The 19,430-nt window shown below is 48.6% G+C and overlaps 1 protein-coding gene across 11 annotated transcripts in view; it reads right to left on the bottom strand.

Annotated features, from left to right (window-relative positions):
• JARID2 (jumonji and AT-rich interaction domain containing 2) overlaps positions 1-19,430 on the bottom strand; it is a 243,962-nt gene that overhangs the window by 57,745 nt on the left and 166,787 nt on the right. For 10 of the 11 annotated variants that reach the window (XM_047796194.1, XM_047796204.1, XM_047796200.1 and 7 more), the window contains one exon: positions 442-611. In XM_047796194.1, coding sequence (XP_047652150.1) covers positions 442-611 — 170 coding nt within the window. Of the gene's footprint in view, positions 1-441; positions 612-16,787; positions 17,011-19,430 lie in introns of those variants that run through there. The other variant, XM_047796202.1, reaches the window with a different exon arrangement.

Below are 19,430 nucleotides of genomic sequence, written 5' to 3'. Positions count from 1 at the left end.
GAAGGGGAACGGACCCTCAGTCAGCAGGGGCGCATTTCCAGACCTCAGGAAGCTTGACCATGGGACTTTGTACCCATCCACAACTCCCCCGACTTCCCCCCGCCGACCCTCCAAAAAAAGGCCACATTAGCCAAGCACATGTGTGATGGGATGGTGGGCGTCCTAAAAGGATGCGTAATTATGAAAATTACAACTTTCACGGTGACACTGTGTGCTCAGAGGCCAAGAAAGAGAATTCAAGAGTCAAACCAAAAGAGAAGGCAAGAGGCTCAATACCTGGTGAAATTTCTCACTTTCCCCTCTCCCTCCCTCCCTCCCTCCCATCAGGCTGGGAATTCACAGATGTGTGGAGCAGAGACCATGCCCACAGAGAGCCCTGGGGACAGCCTTGTACCTTTTCTTTCAACCAGGCTGCTCTCCCCAAACTGGAAACTGTCTTACCTCGAAGGCAGAGAAAGGTAAGAAAATCTTCTGTCTTAGGCTTCCTTTTAGAGAGGTCAGAGATTTGAGTAGCTGGAGGGGGTAGCAATGGCTCCACTATCTTTACTGGAGTTGTGCTGGGACTATTCGGCTGGGATTGAGCGAACTTCCTTTGTGCTTGCAGCCTGGGCCTGTGAACGCAAAGGAAAATTAAAACAAAATTAAGCAGAGATTAGAAGACCTGGATCTACGTGCGGCCTTAAGACCATGACACAAAAGGGAAGAGGGACAGCCTATTTCAAGCAAACTCTTTCTAATTAAGGATCTGTATCTCTCTCACACTCTCATAAAGCATGAGCCTGCTTTAAAGGGCAATCAATTTGCTTAAAGGGTTATGTTCTACACACTGATACAAAATATACACCGCGAGCCTGTGTGCACGTGTGCATATAAGGCTCATACCTGTGCCCAAATCACAGGTGTGCCTGGGTATTTCCAAAACAGCACACAGTCCTGGATGACATGGGATTGATGGCTTTTGCACTTTTAGCCCACCGTGATGAGAAAACGCCAATCAGATGCCGTTTTTATTCAGCATTCTCCACTCTAAAATGATACTGTCACAACACAAGCACAGGTGCCTTCGTATTTGTGTCCACCCAGGTCTGCCCTGGCCTGTCCCTTGGACCTCCCAGGTGACGTGGTCTCCCCCCCCCCCCCCACCCCCCTCTGACTCCAATTCAGCCACACAAATTCACTACGCTAACTAAAGCTTGAAATGAAGGGGGGGTGGAAAAGCCTTTTTCACTTGTCTGTTCAAACCCCCCCTTCACTACCCAATGATGGGTTACCCCCTCTGCCTACACGCAAAGTCCAAACTCTTCACTCAGGGATTCTAAACACTTGCCCTAAACTCATTTCAGGTCTCTTTCCTATCATCCTACATAGCGACCGACCCCTAACTTCCCCACTCAGTGTCTACAAATCACAACTTAGATCTCCTTAACCAGACATGGTTCATGTACACAATTTTACATGTCAGACGTTCTATTAATTTGAATCCTAATGAATCCTGGATCGGTTTCTCTACTTCCTTCCTAATGCCGGAGCCAAAGAGTAGTTTTCCCTGCTCTGCCTGAGTATGCTGACCTTCTGTATAACTGACTTGACCTTTATCATAAATTGCCTCCTATTAGCTCTTCCTCGAATTTTCCAGCTCTCAATGCCTAATGGAAAGTAAGCACCTTTGAGGGTGTGAACCTATGTGTATCCTACGTTAAACCCATCTCTCCGACCCTGCTCATAACGATGTTCGAGAAACATCTGAGGAGAAACAAGAACCAAAAAGCAGCCCCATGACTCAGGATTTTAAATCGATCTGATTAGGACCCCGAAAGTGGAGTCCATCACTGCGTGTGACTGCGGATGCCACCCCAACTCAAGGCTGCTTTGAGTATTACGGACATTTATACTCCGAAAGCTCGAAGAGGAAGTCTTCCCTCAACTAGCCTTGGGATGATGTAACATAATAAGCGTAGCTTCAGCTGCTGATGCTCAAGATACCTTAATATCTTAAGTCAGCACTCCGGTATTTAACAAAATAACCACACACACGCACACACCCTACTTTTTAAAATGTAGCTCCTTTCCGTTTACTCTTGGAGTTCCTGTCGTGGCTCAGCCGTGAACACACCCAACTGGCATCCATGAGGACTCAGATTTGATCCCTGGCCTTGCTCAGTGGGATAAGGATCCAGCATTGCTGTGAGCTGTGCTGTAGGTCGCAGATGACACTCGGATCCCGTGTTGCTGTGGCCGGCAGCTGTAGCTCTGAATCGACCCCTAGCCTGGGACTTCCGTATGCTGCGGGTATGGCCCTAAAAAGTCAAAAACAAACAAAAAAAAGGTTTACCCTCCCCTGTGCCTTGCCCAGACTCAATGTTTGCCTCCGTTACAACATCAAAACACTCCTGAATAACAGGTCATACTCCTGAAACAAAGCAACATCTCATCAAAGGGGAAACAGCATGATCGCTGCTTACTAACTGGGCAACAACCCACTGTCCTTAAAATCTCCCAATGGCACACCTAATAGGAGCACTTCAGAGCACACAAAACCACCAAAGGGAAACAGCCACACAGCAAAGTACTGGTGGAAAGGTAAATGACTAAGAGAAATCCCAAATGTCGTAAATGGTAAGGGAATAAAACAATGCCCCATTCCAGTGTCATGAGGAACAAAGAACGCTGCCCTTTTTTTTTTTTATATACCCCTTTTTGTAATCAACTGACTGTATACAAGACAAGTGAACAGAAGTATGAGCTGGGACAGCCACCAAGCCCAGATGAATCACCTTCCAGGAGGATCAGATGGGGGGCAGTCTGATTGAGAGACTTAAGAAGGGTGCTTTTCAAACTATCTGTTTTGCACTTGGGTCTTTTTCACCCCTTAGACTTTCGGGCCACCACAAACGACTGTTTTTTATAAGATAATTACTGTAGGGGGCAAGAGTGAAATGAAAGACATAAACTACAAACTCAAATTTATTATGAGATTCAACAGACATAAAAATCATTCTGTGCACTGTTTCCATGTTCTCACTGTGTCCCCCAATTTCTGTATTCAACTCAGGGCACCAGGCAGCAAGCAGTCCTTGACTTGAGGAGCATCACTTCAGAGAAAGGAGAGGAGACAGGAATCCAACAAGCTCCCGCCAACCCCGCCCCGGCAGGTGGATGGACCCCAAGAGAACCACCCTCCTCTTCCAATAAAACTTCTCGTCGCCACCAACCATCCCTCCTTGTTAAAAAACAAAAGCCTGCCAAGAGTGTTCCTACCAAAAAAGGCTTTTAACTGGCAATTTCATGATGTCTACATACATCTTCATTTAAATGGACACAACTCACACTCTGAACATTAAAGCGACTTTACAGAAATACTGCCCACATGTGAAGAAGATGCCCAGTTTACAGCTTTTTCCAAAGTCAACAACAACAAATGCCACCTATCATGAGAAGCCGGCACAGCCTGAATGAAAAACAAACATGCAACACAGACAAAGGAGGACACCGCGAAATAGTCTACAATTTCAGAAACTCAAAGATAAATGCTCCGACCGTTGTTCAAATAAAAAGCACTTTTTGCCTGATGACTTTCTCAGGAAGGGTATGAAAAATAAGGGCATAACAGATTAAAAAGTGGCAGTAAAATAAATTACCGCTCAGAGGAATAAGCCAAGCTCCCAAGTGATTAAGCATCTGTGAGCCCCAGATGAAAGCAGAAACTAAAGAACAAGACAAACCAATAGTTTTAAAAGAGGCCAGAAGACTCATGCTTCACAGAAAGGGCAGGTCTGTGGTTTGGCAGAGTCCTGGGGGATTACAAAGGTGTGACCGCTTTGCTGGCCCCGAGAGAATTTGAATGACACCACCTGGAGGCCAAATCCCTGAAGAAGGCACTCTTAGCTGTGCAGGTCTGTTTGCGGGACAGGTGATTCATTCTAGAAGGCCTGATAGGAGGAGATCAGGGTATGTATTTACAGCCCGTGCAGAAACGGGTGGGAGGTCCGGATGCGCTGAACCACTGCATCATCTGCCCCGGAGGTGCGGGCAGGTGAGGTCAGGCCCCACCAAGGGCTGAAGAGGGAGGGGCTGCACTTGGCTGCAAGGTGGCAGCCACCCGCCCCTCCACCAAGAACCCCCTCCATTCCAAGAACAGAGATAGCTTTCCAAGTGGAAATTTAGGTTGAACCGAGGGAGTCCAGAGCCATCATGGGGTTAGCAGTGGGGAGAGTGTGGGGTTCCTGGGGGCGGGGGTGAAAAGGAGCAGAATGCGTGGGGAGGGGGGGGGGGGGGCTCCAAAGCCTTTTGGTCTTACGTTTAACCAGGACTAACACAGAGAAAAACACGTTGCTAACACAGAGAAAAGCCAGCAGGCAGAAAGTTCAGAGGGTCCCTCACACAAACCACAGGAGCAGTGGGTGGGGCATGACTCACCTCTGCGTTGGTGGTTGGTGGTGTTTCATTAATTGACAGAGTAAGAAATTTCCCTTACAAAGGACCCCTTCAGGCCGGGAAGGTCAATAAAACTAATTAAACCAAACTCTCCAGACCGCCAAAGAAACTTAAACCCACAGAGGAAGAAAGGAGTAAATACATTTATATATGAACAAATACACCGAGGATAACCTTTTATTTACAGTGTGTTAAAGTCTAGGGTGGGGGGGGCAGTGAGGGTGAGGAAATAGAAGTGGTGTCAGATTAAATCGAGGTGTTACTCTCCCTCCATGGTTTCAATGTGTGCATGCGAATTAAAGGACAAAGAGCTGAGACAGCCAGTGCGGGAGATCACAGAGCTTGCTGTCTGAGTACCTCACCGGGTCTCAGACCATCTGGGGGCCCCTCCTCCAGGAACCCGGGGGTAACTCAGTCATAACGAAGCTCCGCCGGCTGCCTGGTGTGAATCCGAGATGCCCCCAAAGGAGTGGGGGAAAGGCATCCAAATCAAAGCCCCTTTACTGACCTGATCCCCACGAGTGTCGCTTTATGCAGAAATAAGTGCTGCTGGGATAGAGGCAAAGGTTCCCAGGGGAACCTGTTAATTCCAGACCGTTCACTCTGGCTGCAATGCTCTTCCTCTTTATCTCACCATGGCTGCATCTCCCCACAGCCCAGTGCGGGGAACATTCCAGCCTGCTGCTTTGTGCGGCATCATGATTTCCTTGTCTCTGCTCAGAAGTCACCTCCTCAGAGAGACTGAGCCATCCTCAAAGAGCACGACTTATGGCTCACCCCCATGGCATGCCTCGGCCCTTTGGTGGCCTACAGAGGGGGCTGTCCTGCGGTCCCCTCACTGTGGCCTATTTACGCATCTATGTGCTGGCGTGTGCCAAGGGTAAGCCCTCCATGGAGGCCAGGAGGGAAGGGCAGGAAGGCCACACTGGTCCCATTTGTGAACAATCCCCGGCCTCCTTCATCCTTTAGGAATTACACGTTTGTGGAGCAGAGGGGCAGACGCGGCAGCGACCCCGCGGTGGCACGGAGACAGCTGGCTGGATGTGAAACAGACCCAATGGCAACAGGAGAGGCCTGTGGTTCTGCTCCCAGGAAAGATACTGGCCATCCCAGTATCCCCAGAGGTCGAATGGAATTCAGCGTCACTAAGAGTCTGCCCACGTGGGCACAACTTCTACCCGCACCACCATCCCCGGGGGAGGCATAAATTAGGAGGATGGGAATAGCACATACACACACCAGGGTATCTAAAGCAGGTGACTACCAAGCACCCACTGTGCAGCACAGGGAACGCTACTCAATGATCTGTCATGACCTACAGGGGAAAAAAGAAAACCTATGCCTATAACTGAGTCACTCTGCTGGGCACCTGAAACTAATACCAAGCAACATACATCAACTACACTCCAAGTCTAAAAATGCACCAAAAAAATTTTAAATAAAAGAACGTCCTGAGCTCCTTGCTCACGAGGAGCCTCATCTAACAAAAGCCAGCTCAGGTCGGGGTCTGGCTCCGGGACGGCCGCAGCGGGCCCCAGCCCACCCCGAGGCACGCCACTGTGTTCCACATGTCTGCCCTCACACAGCACTGCCGTCCTTGGGCCACGACCTGCAGGGCCCAGAGGGAGGGTCCTGCCCCTCACCCACACACAAGAGCCCAGCGCTGTCTGTCCTTCCAGATAAGCTGCTGGCGGGAGGGGGAGCCCCCCTCCATCTTTTTCCTCTTTTCTCCCCCACACCCCAGACACAGAAGAAGCCTTTGGTGAGGTGGCATCAGGGTCCACAGCCAAAGGAATGTTCACTTACTGAATCAGTTAAAATTTTACCCAAATATATCATCTTCAAATACATTTCATATTCAGGTAAAAAGAAAAAAAAAAGCTTAGCACCTTTACAGGAATAAAGCAGCAGACCAAGATAAACACCACCACTATTATCCAAGTTCACAAACAACTCACCAGACGGGGCTTGAGAAGAAAGCCCACTGGTAGCTGAGCGAGTCCGATGCCAAATACCATGTTGTTCTGTGACACGCTCTCTGTGCCCCCCCGCCCCCGCGCCCCTTCCTGCCTTGCGAAGCTGCCCGGGCAGCCTGCCATCACCGGCCTCGAGAGGGGGTAGCACTGTGTCTCCAGGTTTCCTCTGGGGTCATCTACAGAGCAGAGCTAACCAGCTCATTGCTATCTGTACACTCCATCTCCGGGGGAGCCCTAAGTATGGCACAGCAGCAATTTCTAGGTTAATTAAATTCCATTTCTGTCCAGGATTTTTGATAGTTTACAAACCCAAGGAGGGCGCAGGACAAAGCAGGAGTGAGAGGGCCGGGTGGTGTAAAGCAATGCCCAGGTGGTCCTCGTGGAGGGACATGTATGCCCAAAGACCATCTTATTAACTTAATATTCAATATTAAAAACGTAAGCTGGTAAATCCAATTACTTAGATGGCATCCCAGTCCCAACAGGAAACAAAGAGCAGTGCATGTGTGGGAAGTGGGAGGGCAGAGTGTGTGTTCATTCAAAAAAAGACAACGCCAAGTGTCTGGCAAATGCAGAGTGACCAGCATAGCCAGGCCCTTTGTGCCGGTGTGGGAGCTGGGCCTGAAGCTTTGCCAACTTGCTGAAAGGCTTACTCAAAAAAAGGGAAAAAAAAAAAAATTTCCTGTGTTTCCATCCCCTAAATAAGTACCCACTTTATTCAACCCCCAGACACACACAGTACAAACCTGGCAGCTAGTCAAAGAAACAAGTGTGTGTGCGTGCATGTGCGTATGTGCGTGTGTGTGTGTGAGGTTGTAGGGGGGTCGGGCAGGGGATATCCCCTGCCTAGGGCAAGCTGCCCACCAAATTCAAATGCAAGTGCAGTTGTGGGCCAACCACAAAGGATGGTTGTAAACATCCTGTATAGTAAAGAGAAAATAAACACATCCTCAAGGGCACCAGGCGACTAGCAGAAACCAACTCCAGGCAACTCGGTAACAATGGGTGTCTGTCTCCTGGGGTGGGAGGACTTCACCCAGACACAGAAAAGGGAGGTCAGAGGCCCCCAGAGAAGAGGTCTGTCACCCGGAACTCCTCCTTGATGGTATTTCTGGAGATCTCGCCATATTGGATCAGAGGCCTCATTTCTTGCTTTCCATAGCAACAGATGAAATCGTTTGTTTACTCTAAAAACCACAGGATGTTAAATATTTGCAGCACTTGTCTTAATTAAATTACAGAGCCAGCTATTTAGAGGAAAAGTTTGCTATTCACCGGATTTACCTAAAGGAAGTATTTTTTTGGTTGAATCCCTTCAACACAAATCTTTATCAAGTTCTGCTTGGTCAGAGAGGTACAGGAAGAGACTGTGGGATCACAAAGCCTTGGATGCTTTGGTTCAATGAACTTGTCATCTTGGGCAAGCTGGGCCTCTATTTCCTCAGGGGACAGGAGATGGGGGGTAGCGGGGACCGACCTCCTCTATGAAAAGGAAAAAACTGAGACCCACGCTAGCTCCCATCTTCTCTGATTTCACCTATAAAACCTGAATATAGTAATTCCTGTAATAATAATTCCTCTTGCATCATGATCTCATAATTCTAGACGAATCTTTCGTTTAGAATTCCAGTACTGATCTTTTTTGCCTGTGCCAAGCAGGAAATAAAAACCTACATCTCCAAAATGCCTGTGTTGCTAAAGACTACTAGCGCCTGCTTCTTCCTAACTACAGGTTGTCAGGCAAAACAGCAAACATGTTAACTTTCAGACTGTGAGATACGTATGCTGCCTTGCACTTCAGAAGGCAGGGCTGGAAAAAAAAAATTACATAGAGATGTTTTTAAAAGATGGCACAATTCCAAAAGCTGTTCCATAATTCCCTTAAACTACTAACAACAATATCATCTATACGCTGCTTCCTTATGACCTAATCCTTCCGATTAAAATCACTCATATTAAAAAACACCTGAACTTCCTTCAAAACGCTGAGATATCCTGAGGAAGGCTAACCGAACCACTTAGAAATATACTCATCACCAAAAAGCCAAGAAGAAGGCGAGCACTGCAACCCCAACACCATCACCACCCCCGCAAGACATTCCAATGGCTCACAAATACTGCACTCCCTCAGAAAGCAGGCATCAGAGAGAAAGGAGAAGAGCAAAAGCACAAAATATCTGCAAGACACATGCTGCATCTTCCCCAGACAAACAGGATTTAGAGGTGAACCCACACACATGGTATGAGAAGTAAAATGCAGAACCACTTCTGATCCCGGTAATAAAATGATGCCATTATGTGGGGTTTGGTTTGGTTTTGTTTTAAAGTCTGATGCAGCATCCTGAAATGTCAAAGAACCAAGGCTGCCTGGAAACCCTGACTCTGTCATGATCAAGGAAGTATTTGACATTGACTTCTTTTGTGTTCTAGAAAGCAACCATGTCAAATTTGAGACGGATCATCATTAATCAACAATTAAAGCGGCAACAAAGCCCTTTTGTTCTGTCAGTCACAAGTGTCATATGCGCTATAGCTTACACCAGTGGAAAGCCACCAGTTTTGGCACCTCGAGGCAGCATAATCTTCTTTTCAGGAATCCAACTCCAAACCATTTGCAGGATCTAGGAGCTGCAAATGCTCTTCTCCACAAAGACTGCTGGGTTCAGGGCGGTCTTGAGCAAAAACTGTATCTTACAGCAAAAAAAAAAAAAAAGGTAACACAAGTCAGAGGGCCAACACATGGAAGTTAAAAATCTTAATCCAGCCGGGATCTGGCCAAAGAAATTCCTAATACACTATTGTAGTTACAAGGTGTGAACAAATTATCAAAAGTACATTCAGTTGTAAAAGCCCCAAAGAGCCAGTTGAAATGCTGATCTGTCTTTCTATTCTCTCTTCAGATGGGGCTGCCAATTTTGTTTTTAAAAATACTATTTCAACAAAACCCCCAGCAGTTTCTCAATTTTAGGTTATTCAATACCCGGCTACACACTGCCAGAGAACTCCTCAAATCCTGGCAGAGACGACAGCTGGGACAAGTGAATGATTCTGGGAGACAAGAACCACATTTTCCTTCGTTCTTTAACAAAAGTTAAAACAAGAAGTTCATCCTGCAATGCTGCACAGCTCATTCATTAAAAAAAAAAAAAATCCAGCAGAATCGGAAGCAGTCTGAGGAGTCGATCCTATAGGGCTTTGCCACCAGAAACATTCTCCACGGAGTTGCACAATGGGTTAAGATTCGAAACTTCATCACCACAGGACAGACCAAAGCACAAAGGCAGTGCTCAGAAGGCCAATGAGTCCCTGAAAAATACGGAGTAGGCTTCCTTCAGCTTCTCACATCCTCTGCCTCTAGGACAGTAAGGACTGTAATATTTAAAGGCTGGCAAATAGAAAAGGGATTCTGGACAATTTCCCCACCCACTGGAAATCCCATGAAGTAGCCAACAAGCACCAATAGATGGCAGTAGAGAGTCTTCAGTCACCAGTCTGGGGATGGCCCCTGAAGAAAGGGGGGAATTCTGACTTTCACACATCTATGACAAGTCTAAGCATTAACCAATTTTTAGGAGTGCGCTAAAATCTGACACCAGCTAAGAAACCAGCCACGGTTTACATCAAGTAGGAGATGAACAATTTTATTAGCAATACCCTTTGCTAATAAGGAACAACTCAAGTTCCCTGCCTGCTTATGGAAAATAAACAAACAGCAATTCACAATTCAACATTTTATATGCTGACAATATACCTAGGGCTAAAATCCACTGGACTGTTTTCTGAAATACATCCCTCCCTCAAAAGTGATTTAGTACCACTCAGAAAAGTAAGAAAAGGCAAAATTAAAGCAAGGCACCATGTCCTAACATGCTTCCTTCACTCAGAATCATGGAGGACTCCGACAGAAATTTCTTTAGCAGGCTGAACATAATCACGTGTCATTTGCAACATATGGGTGTTAATGAGGCTACCACCAACCCAGTGCTGAGTGAGAGTCTGTCCCATGACAAAGAGATGCTCACGTCCACACAGGGTCTCTTCCTGAATGTTTATCAAAGAGGTCTAGGTCTTTATGACAACTGCCAAGAGATGAGGACCCATGACCATAATTAAAGAATCTGCTCATCACTAACGAATACAGGAAGAGCCATCATCCTCCTTTTCACTGTCTGTGCTTTGTGATCCTGGAGTAATGGGACGTTCTCCCAATGGAAAACAGGTGCTCAGGCAGCATCCAGACTCAAGACTCAGCCCAGGCAGGCTCAGTGTCACTGGAGGCGGCCATGACAGATCCAGCAGACACAACAGGGGACAGAAGTTTAAATAAAAACACTGGAAATTGTATCAATTCAAAGGAGGCAAAAGAAGCCATGGCATAGAAATCATTTTCTCTCTCTTTGTTGTTGTGGCTTTTTAGGACCGCACCTGCGGCACATGGAGTTTCCCAGGCTAGGGGTCAAACCAGAGCTACAGCTGCTGGCCCACACCACACCCACATGGGATCCGAGCCACGTCTTCGACCTACACCACAGCTCATGTCAACGCCGAATCCTTAACCCACTAAGCAAGGTCAGGGATTGAACCCGAAACCTGATGGTTCCTAGTCAGATTCGTTTCCGCTGCGCCACAACAGGAACTCTGAGAAATCACTTTCTTTTCTGACAATACCTAGCATCCCCTAAAGCGACACTGAATTTCTACCAATGTTCGAGGTTGCACGAGGTCAGACCAGGAGGCAGAAACCTCCTTCCAAATGGCATTGCTGCATCAAACCAGACCGGCCAGGAGAATGGAGGCCGATTCCAGGGCAACAGTCCCCCACATTTACACTCTAACACCCACCCCGGGACCTCAGACACCTCCATAAAAAGGGGGCTGTGGGTATAAGAGTCCCCCCAGCGCGTCCTCTTCAGCCTTGTGGAAGTCCCAGGCTGAGAACTCACAGCCCCTCCATCTGACATCAGGGACGAGCACCAAGTGGAAAAGGGTCATGTCTGCGGGTGGCAGCAGATGACAAGCAGAGACTCAGAATGTCTGCAGGACACACACATCCACCACAGAAACTGTGCGTGGCTCAAAGAACCTTCTCAGGGGTCTGGAGAGAAAGTTTTCTGACTAGACCTCCCTTAATTCCCAAATGAGAATTTCACCAAGAGGACAAAGTCAGCCCCAGAGGCAGAAGGGGCCTTGTCATCAAGTATTTACCTTACAGCCATTTAACCAACAAAACCCAGCCATTAATAAACTGAGTGACCTATCCCCGCTTTCCAGAAATACTGTATTTGCATTTGCTGAGACGGTATAAACATAGCTCCCAAGGATTTCCAAAGGATTTGAGCAAGGCCAGTAGCAGAAGGCAAGACTGGTGGTATGCAGAGACCCAAACAAGCCTCCCCTCCACCCAGTGCTGCAAATGACTATTACGCCCTTCCGGTCTGTAACATTCGAGTGCCCTGACAAGGTCTGATCCCCACGGAGTTCCAGGAAACTGCGCGAGACAAGTCGAACCTCTCATACCTAATACCCAAGCTGTACGCATCACTGCAGCAACTCCAAAGGGCTGAAAGACTTCCTGTTCAATTAAACCCTTCATTAATCCCTCCTGCTCGCGCCCATTTTCGAGAAATAGGAAATGATACAGCCACAGGTCAGCTTATCCCCTCCCAAGAAGGCCACAGCCCACAGATCTGTCACGGGTGCCATCACAAGGCCTCAGCATGACCCGGCTCCACTTATCTCTGTGTGACAGTACAAAAGAGAAGGACGGAGTTCCGGCTGTGGCTCAGTGGTAAAAACCCCACTAGTACTCATGAGGTTGCAAGTTTGATACCTGGCCTCGCTCAGTGGGTTCAAGATCTTGGTGGGTTGCCGTGAGCTGTGGTGTGGGTCACAGATGCAGCTCAGATCTGGCATGGCTGTGGCTGTGGCGAAGGCAGGCAGTGGTAGCTCCAATCAGACCCCTAGCCTGGCAACCTCTATGTGCCGCAGGTGCAGCCCTAAAAAAGAAAAGCGAGAGAGAGAGAGAGAGAGAAGGACGGAGAACAAAAAGGGAAAAGAGGGAAAGAAATAGGAGAGAGTCCAAAAGTTCTACATAACCTTAAAAAAGTGTGAAGCTGGGTGGGAGGTGAGGGGAAGGGTGGAAAGCTCCAATAAGCAAAGGGAACAGCAACAGAATTTATGAGCTAAAAGCTGAGAAGTGACCACACTTCCAAAATCTTATCTTTTAACCTAGCTTCCCTGGTCCTGCCACATGAGAAACAACCCACTTCTGTGACGCTTCCCATCAGCAGATGTGCTATTTTCCCGTGGCCCCGTCTCTCCCGTGCCACTGCCCAGCCCCAAGCGATCAAGCCACTTCAGGTGCAGCGGGAGGCGCTTAGCTGAGGGGACTTCCTGCATGGTCGCTCTCAGGTTACATGCCACCATCCCACCAGGCTGGCCACCTCTGCAGGGAAAGGCAGAGCCCAGGACGCCCTGGAGGGAGGGGGCCAGGAGAGAGATAAACCGTCGTGACTTCCCAGATGGTCAGAACCCAGGACATGCTGAGGTTTCCCGGAAAGAATGCCTCTGCAACGCACTGAGTAACTCAGAGAAAGCAGCCACTTGAGAGCAAGCCTCCACACAGCTGGCTTCGGCAGAGGCCACAGCAGCGAGCGGCCACATCTGAGTCCTGTTCATCGAGATGCGAGCAGCAGGCCAGGGGGCCAGGAGGCGTGGAACTACTCTCTCTAGAAGGAGTTTTTTCAGTTCCACCAGCCGAAACATGCCCTAATGGTCTCCCTTTGATCAAAGAGGCATCCGTCTTCCACTGTGTCAATACGACGCCAAACACCACGCTCGCAGCCATCCATCAGCCTTGGGCAGGGTCGGAGGCCGCACCTCCAGCAATTTGTAAATGAGCCTCTAGGAGAACATTTCCAGCTGGACACTTAGAGAGAGCTTCCTGCCTCTCTCCATGCCGTCCAAAATGCCCTCAGAGACCAGAGATCACAACCGCACACCCAGAAAAGACGCTCAGAAGTGGACATGGGAACCTCCCGGTGTGCAGAAGGGGCATTCGCCTCCCCAGCTTGTCCCTTCCACTGGGGCTCCTTCCTCAAGTTTATCTTTGTTTGGTCTCCTATGTCACACAATGCTAGGCATCTTAGATTTCTAACCCAAGCTTTCTGAAATGGGCTTTTCATCTGAGACGCAGAGTACAGCAATCTAACTTCACCGGGGTTCCCCCACACATGACTCTTTGTTTTCTTTTTTATGCTACACGATTTTTTTTCCTGGCTGTACCGGTAGCATATGAATGCTCCCCAGCCAGACTGAATCTTTTTTTTTTTTTTTAATTTGTTGGGTTTTTTTTCTTTTTTTTTTTAATTTGTTGTTGTTAGACTGAATCTGAGCTGCAGCTGCAACCTATGCCACAGCCGTGGCAACACCAGATCCTTAACCCACTGTGCCACAGCAGGAACTCCAATGGTGAAGGATTCTGAAAACAGAAAATATTACAGGAATTAGTACTACCAGTAGAAACAGGATGCATTGTTGGAGCTGTTGGTGCAGTTAGGTAAGTTAGAGCTCCCGAGTCTGGATTTCCAAGATCCCTCAGTTCTAGAATCATAAAGCCACCAATGAATTTAAGGTAGGACTCATGAAATGAAAACACTGCTCAGTGAGCAGGGAAAACTGTAGATGCATTTCACAGAAGAGTAAGGCAATGACTCAACAGGAAGACTCAAGCCAGGAAACTCAGCACATCTACATTCTCCTCCTTCAGTTCCCCCTTCAACAAAGGACAGGACTAGGGCAGGCTGTTAACTGCACAAGGGAAGGCGTGAGCCCTGCCAGAGCTGGAGGGAAACTGAGGCAGATCCGCCCAGTGACAGGCAACCACTCGGCCCACCTTCCCTGAAGCCTGGGTTTCCTGAAGCACAGCCTCATCTAGTCACAGCAGGACAACATAAACCATGACCTGGGCTACACTAGAGTCCCTTCCTGCCAGCGCCTGAATCAACTTCCCTCTGGGGTCAAAACAGGCTTGGGAACCAATCCTTCACCCGAAAAGGACTTTCCAGGAAGAAAGGTACAAAGTATTCCTTCCTGACCCCGCTACTCAAAGCAAACAACTACCAAGATAGCCTTGCACACGCCCTTCCATGCTGATTAGCTCAACAATAAAACCGTAAAACCATCCTGGGCGAGCAGAGGGGGTGGGCCTGGGGGGCTAGGGCCGGGTCCATTCAGAGCTCCCAGCACTGCTGCAGCCAGACCTTTTGCGGGACTTGCAGAAGGAAGCCATCGACCCCAAAGTGGGGGGACTTAAACTGCCCCCCAGCCTCATTCTTCCACGAACTGAATTCCTCTTAAGTGACATGGAAACACAGAAAAACATTACACTGGGAAAAACTACAGGAGAAACACGTTCTGGCCAAGGTGTGGAGAAAAGAGACCCCTAGGCACCAGCGGTGGGAAGGTACACCAGTGCAGCCAGATCTGGGAAACAACTCAAAAACACAACTATCCTATGATCCAGCAATTCCGCTTCTGGGTGTTTATCTGAAAGAAATGAAGTCACTACCTCAGAAAGATAGCTACAATCCCAAACTCACCGCAGCATTCTTTACAGCACCGCCAAGAGAGGGAAGCCGAGAGTCAGCGGGGGGCTGAATGGAAAACGAAAACGTGGTATGAATACACAACGACATAGTACTCAGCCACAGAAATGGAAATCCTGCCACTTACGGAACATGGACGGTTGCCGGGGGACCAGGCTAAGTCAGACCAAGACAAATACTGCACAACCTCACTCACACGTGGAATCTAAAACACCAAACCCACAGAAACAGAGAGTAGTTTAGGGTTTTGTGTGTGTGTGTGTGTGTGTGTGTGTGTGTGTGTGTGTGTGTGTACGTGATCAAGGAAAAAGTTCCGGTTACAAGATGATTAAGTTTCTGGGGACCTAACAGTAATATATGCACATGCCAGATCATCGGGTAGTACCCCTTAACCTCTACACACTGTTAATGGCAATTACATCTCAATAAAGCTGGGTGGGGTGGGGTGGGCGTAGGCAGAATGACGAATAACATCCGGATATAACGTGACATCTAGAAAATTTAAAATAAACTAGCCAGAATTAAAGATTTAACTTGGAGGTAATTTAAAAGCATTTTTCTGTTACAAACAAGCCCAAATCTATTTATAGGATAGCAAGAAAAAATTTCAGTTATTAAGACAGACCACAAAATTTCAAAGAAACATCCCAGAAAAGAAAGGTTCTTTCTAGGCCCCAGAAACAGAAAGTTGAGAAACCCTGTTCTATGGCTGACCATCCATCTTCTGCCCGCCCTCTGAGAGATGAGGAAACAGGGGCTCAAGAAGAGTATTTGGTGATGCGAACAGGATTAAGCCACCACTGAATACTTGTAGAGAACACATAGTAACACTCTGTCAAAATTCTTGAATTAACCTTCCATGGAATGCACATAAAGGAACTCTGAGACACTTGGACAAATGAATGGGTTCACTTCCTGTTGAGAGGCAGGGAGCAGGGAGTAGCCTTGTTGTCATGGTGACTAAACCCAGGCATTCCTATCCGCACTTGACAGTGGTTAAGCTAAACACAGATGAGAGCTGACCCTGTGTGTCCTGGAAAGACTTCTGTGACATTCCCTCCTGCCCGGCATCTCCTTGTGGGAACTGGCTCCATCCCAATCTCTATGCAACACTCTCTGGGAACCCCCCCTCACCACACACACACACACACACACACAGAAACCCACTGGCTAAAAATACAACACATTTCACGTTAAAGGATAAGCCACGGAGAAAATGTTCATCAGTACATGGAATTGCCCTTCACAGCCAGCATGACCAGAAGCATGAATTCCACACACCAAGAGACCGCCAGGGAGATATTTGGTGCCATCTCTTCTCCTCTGGTCTAAAACACAACCTACTTTTACAAAACACAGAGGCCGCTGGGCACACACTCAAAGGTGGAGACAGACCTGTGGAGGTGTGTGTATTTTACGGGCAGATCCCCCGCTGGGTAGAAATTAAATCCCGTGCAAACTGAAACGTGTGAAGTCAGGGAGAGAAGGAGAGGTTCACTGGCACCTACGTGTGTACAGTCTCACCCTCCCCCCTCTGCCCCACGCACACCAACTCACACGTAGAAGGGCCTCAGGGTTGAGTCCTAAGAACGGGAGGGTGTGATGGGTGCTGCATTGCCAGCCAGAAGGCCAGCCATTAGCACCAGGTATAACCCCAAAGAAGTAACCTGCAGCGACCAGGCACTGTTCCAGACCGCCCTCTGCACAGCCCAGAAAGAAGAGCTGCAAACACCCCAGACCTGCCACCCCACCATCAGTGTGGGGTGCCTACCTGGCCGAAGGGGGCAGCGCCTACTGTGACCACGGGCAGTTGGCAACATCCTACAGAAAGGCAGCCCACCGCAGTCCCTTGCAAAGGCCACCCAACTGCCTGCCTCGGTGAGAGATCTGTGGCAGGAAGATACTTCCACTCAGACAGCAAGCCCTTAGGTAGGGCCTGGGCACAAGAGCAACTACCTTAAGTACAATTACACCCTAAAGAAAAAGGTGGGGTGGGGAGGAGGCGGCGGGCAGCCAGCGACCAGTCTATAAATAATTTCAAATAAACCGCGAGCGGAGGAAAGACATGGCGGTTGTGCTGCTGCAGCAAGCAGATGAACCAGCTCAGGAAGGAAACGTTTGGGGACAGATCAAGGAAAAGGTCTAAAAAGGTGTCACCTCAAGCAGGCCCAACAGATGGGCGGAGGCCTCAACTCCGGGTCTGGGAAGGAGATGGGGCCATGTTTCACCTGTGGGTCTGAGTGAAGGTTTGTTCAAAGGAGAACACAAACCAGAAAGCAGCAAGATGGTCACAGCTCACCAAAGCAGAGCAGAATCAATTCGTTCATTTAAATTCTTACCTAAAGGAGTCACACAAACCATCAAGCAGCAGCACGGGGAGAACACTGCTGTGGGATCAAGCACCTCGGGAGCAAACGCTACCAATGCCTGATGAAGGCTGAGTCTTAACCACGGGGACCATCGCTCCCCTCGCACGGCGACTCTAGAGGACGGATGTGCACTACTGACGGTCTATGCCAGGCACGCCAAATCATGTATGGCGCTGAGGGCAGGGGTCATCCGAGCTCTGGGCATTGGCATGGGATCCTCCCACCAACAGCATCAGAAGTGCCTAGGAACTCATTAGAAACGCACATTCTCAGACTTACTGAATCAGAAACTCTGGGGGTGGAACCCAGGAAGCTGTTTTCACAAGTCCTCCAGGTGGTTTCCTACAGGCTCAGGTCAGAACCACTGAGTTAGAGCCAGCTCTAAAAGGTCCTGTGGTTGCCATTTATCAGACAATGAAACGGAGGCTCGGCAGCTTTTAAGCGCACAGGTGCCAAGCCAGCCTCCACACTATTCCAAAGCCTGTGCTCATTCATTCCACCGCACCAGCTCACAAGGGCATTCACCCTGCCCCCACTGCTAGACGTGGAGAGCGTCTCGTTGGTGAGGCAACCAGCATCAAAGATCTTCTTCCTATTTTAAATTAACAAGACCAATTTAGTCCAAAGTCATCTTTAAATCAGACTTCTCCTCTCACTTTTGGATAAATTCAACTTTCAAAGGCAGCGCTATAGCGGGGATGCCATGTGACCTGTGGGTCCTGGCTGGCTTAGCACAAACCCACGGGCACTGCTCACCGCAGGGCTAACTGCTCACTTGGCCAGGCGCGCCTGCGCCCAGGCTGGTTTTCTTTAATAAGAGACGTGCGTCCATTCCCACTGCTGTGTCTTTAGTGGCTCCTGGCTTGAGAGGGTTTTGACAAAAGCCAGTTTCTATGTTCCTGGATTAAGGTTTAACGGTGGAGACAGAACCACTTTGAGAAATCCCTGGGGCCACTTCCAGACTGACATCTCTGTTTCTTCATTTCTTAAACTGCTTCGGTGAAGTTCTGAAATACTTTTTCTCTGTACACAAATTTCACTGTTTTAAGTATGAATGGTAAAGTCTCTAACCCAGCAAACCCTGGGGAGTGACGATGATGGGCGAGGGCAAACGTCTGTCCTCCAACAGGGATTCAGGTCTGCCCTGCCCACCTGAGGCTGGAACCAAGAACCCTGAGCAGTGGGGGAAGCACACGCTTGCACCAGAGGTGGCGAGAATGAGCAAGCCTCCGAGTGCTTGCTGGCTTCGCTCTTCCTGACCTTCAGAACACACAGGTCTCCAGCCCAAAGACAAAGCTGTACTGCCTCCCCCTCCTCTTGCATCTAAGAGCAGCCCCACCTCAGCAAGAGGGCCCCTTTCAGGAGACACACAGAGTTTTTGGCTGTTTGGGAAAGATCAACAACCCATTTTGGTTTCTACATGGTTTCTAAATGATTCACAGACATTCTCACTGGGAGGACGCTCAGCACCCAGCTCTAAGCCTTAGATTTCTCATCTATAGACCGAGATGGTCTGACATTCAGACGATCTCTATATAAGGGGTCTATTCCTCCCAGCCTTGTTCCATGAGACGGGACAGAAGGAGGCCTAAGAGATGAGAATCTGCAGAGAAATTAACTCCCTACATAGGGAGTAGCTACAAGCTCCAGACAGGCCAAGGGGCAGGCCACGTTCCACAACAGCATTTGCCAGAGCCGCCAGCAGGTCACAGAACAAACCCTCTGCAGACTGTCCCAACGGATGCCACGCAGCTCTCGAGCAAGGGCAGGATTACATTAATAGGCTGAACAAATTTGTAATCACGTTCTAGAGAAAGAATGACTTAAAAAGCGTGTATGTTAAAACTGCTCGAATCCCATCCTGCACAGTTCCGAGTGAACAGGAAAAAAGAAAGGTGTAATCCAAGCACAACCACAGGGTCCTCGCCGAGTCTCCCCCAAGCCTGGCCTGCATGGTGCTCGTGGTTACTAGAAGCCTCCTCTGCAGATGGACCTTCACTCCCCAAAATGCAAGGGAGCCAAGGTGGGCTCTGACCTGGAAGAAT

Source organism: Phacochoerus africanus, chromosome 9, assembly GCF_016906955.1.
Source record: "Phacochoerus africanus isolate WHEZ1 chromosome 9, ROS_Pafr_v1, whole genome shotgun sequence".
In the NCBI taxonomy this organism is placed as follows: Eukaryota; Metazoa; Chordata; class Mammalia; order Artiodactyla; family Suidae; genus Phacochoerus; species Phacochoerus africanus.
Note: the sequence above shows the minus strand (reverse complement) of the source record. Positions and strands in the feature narration are given on the sequence as shown.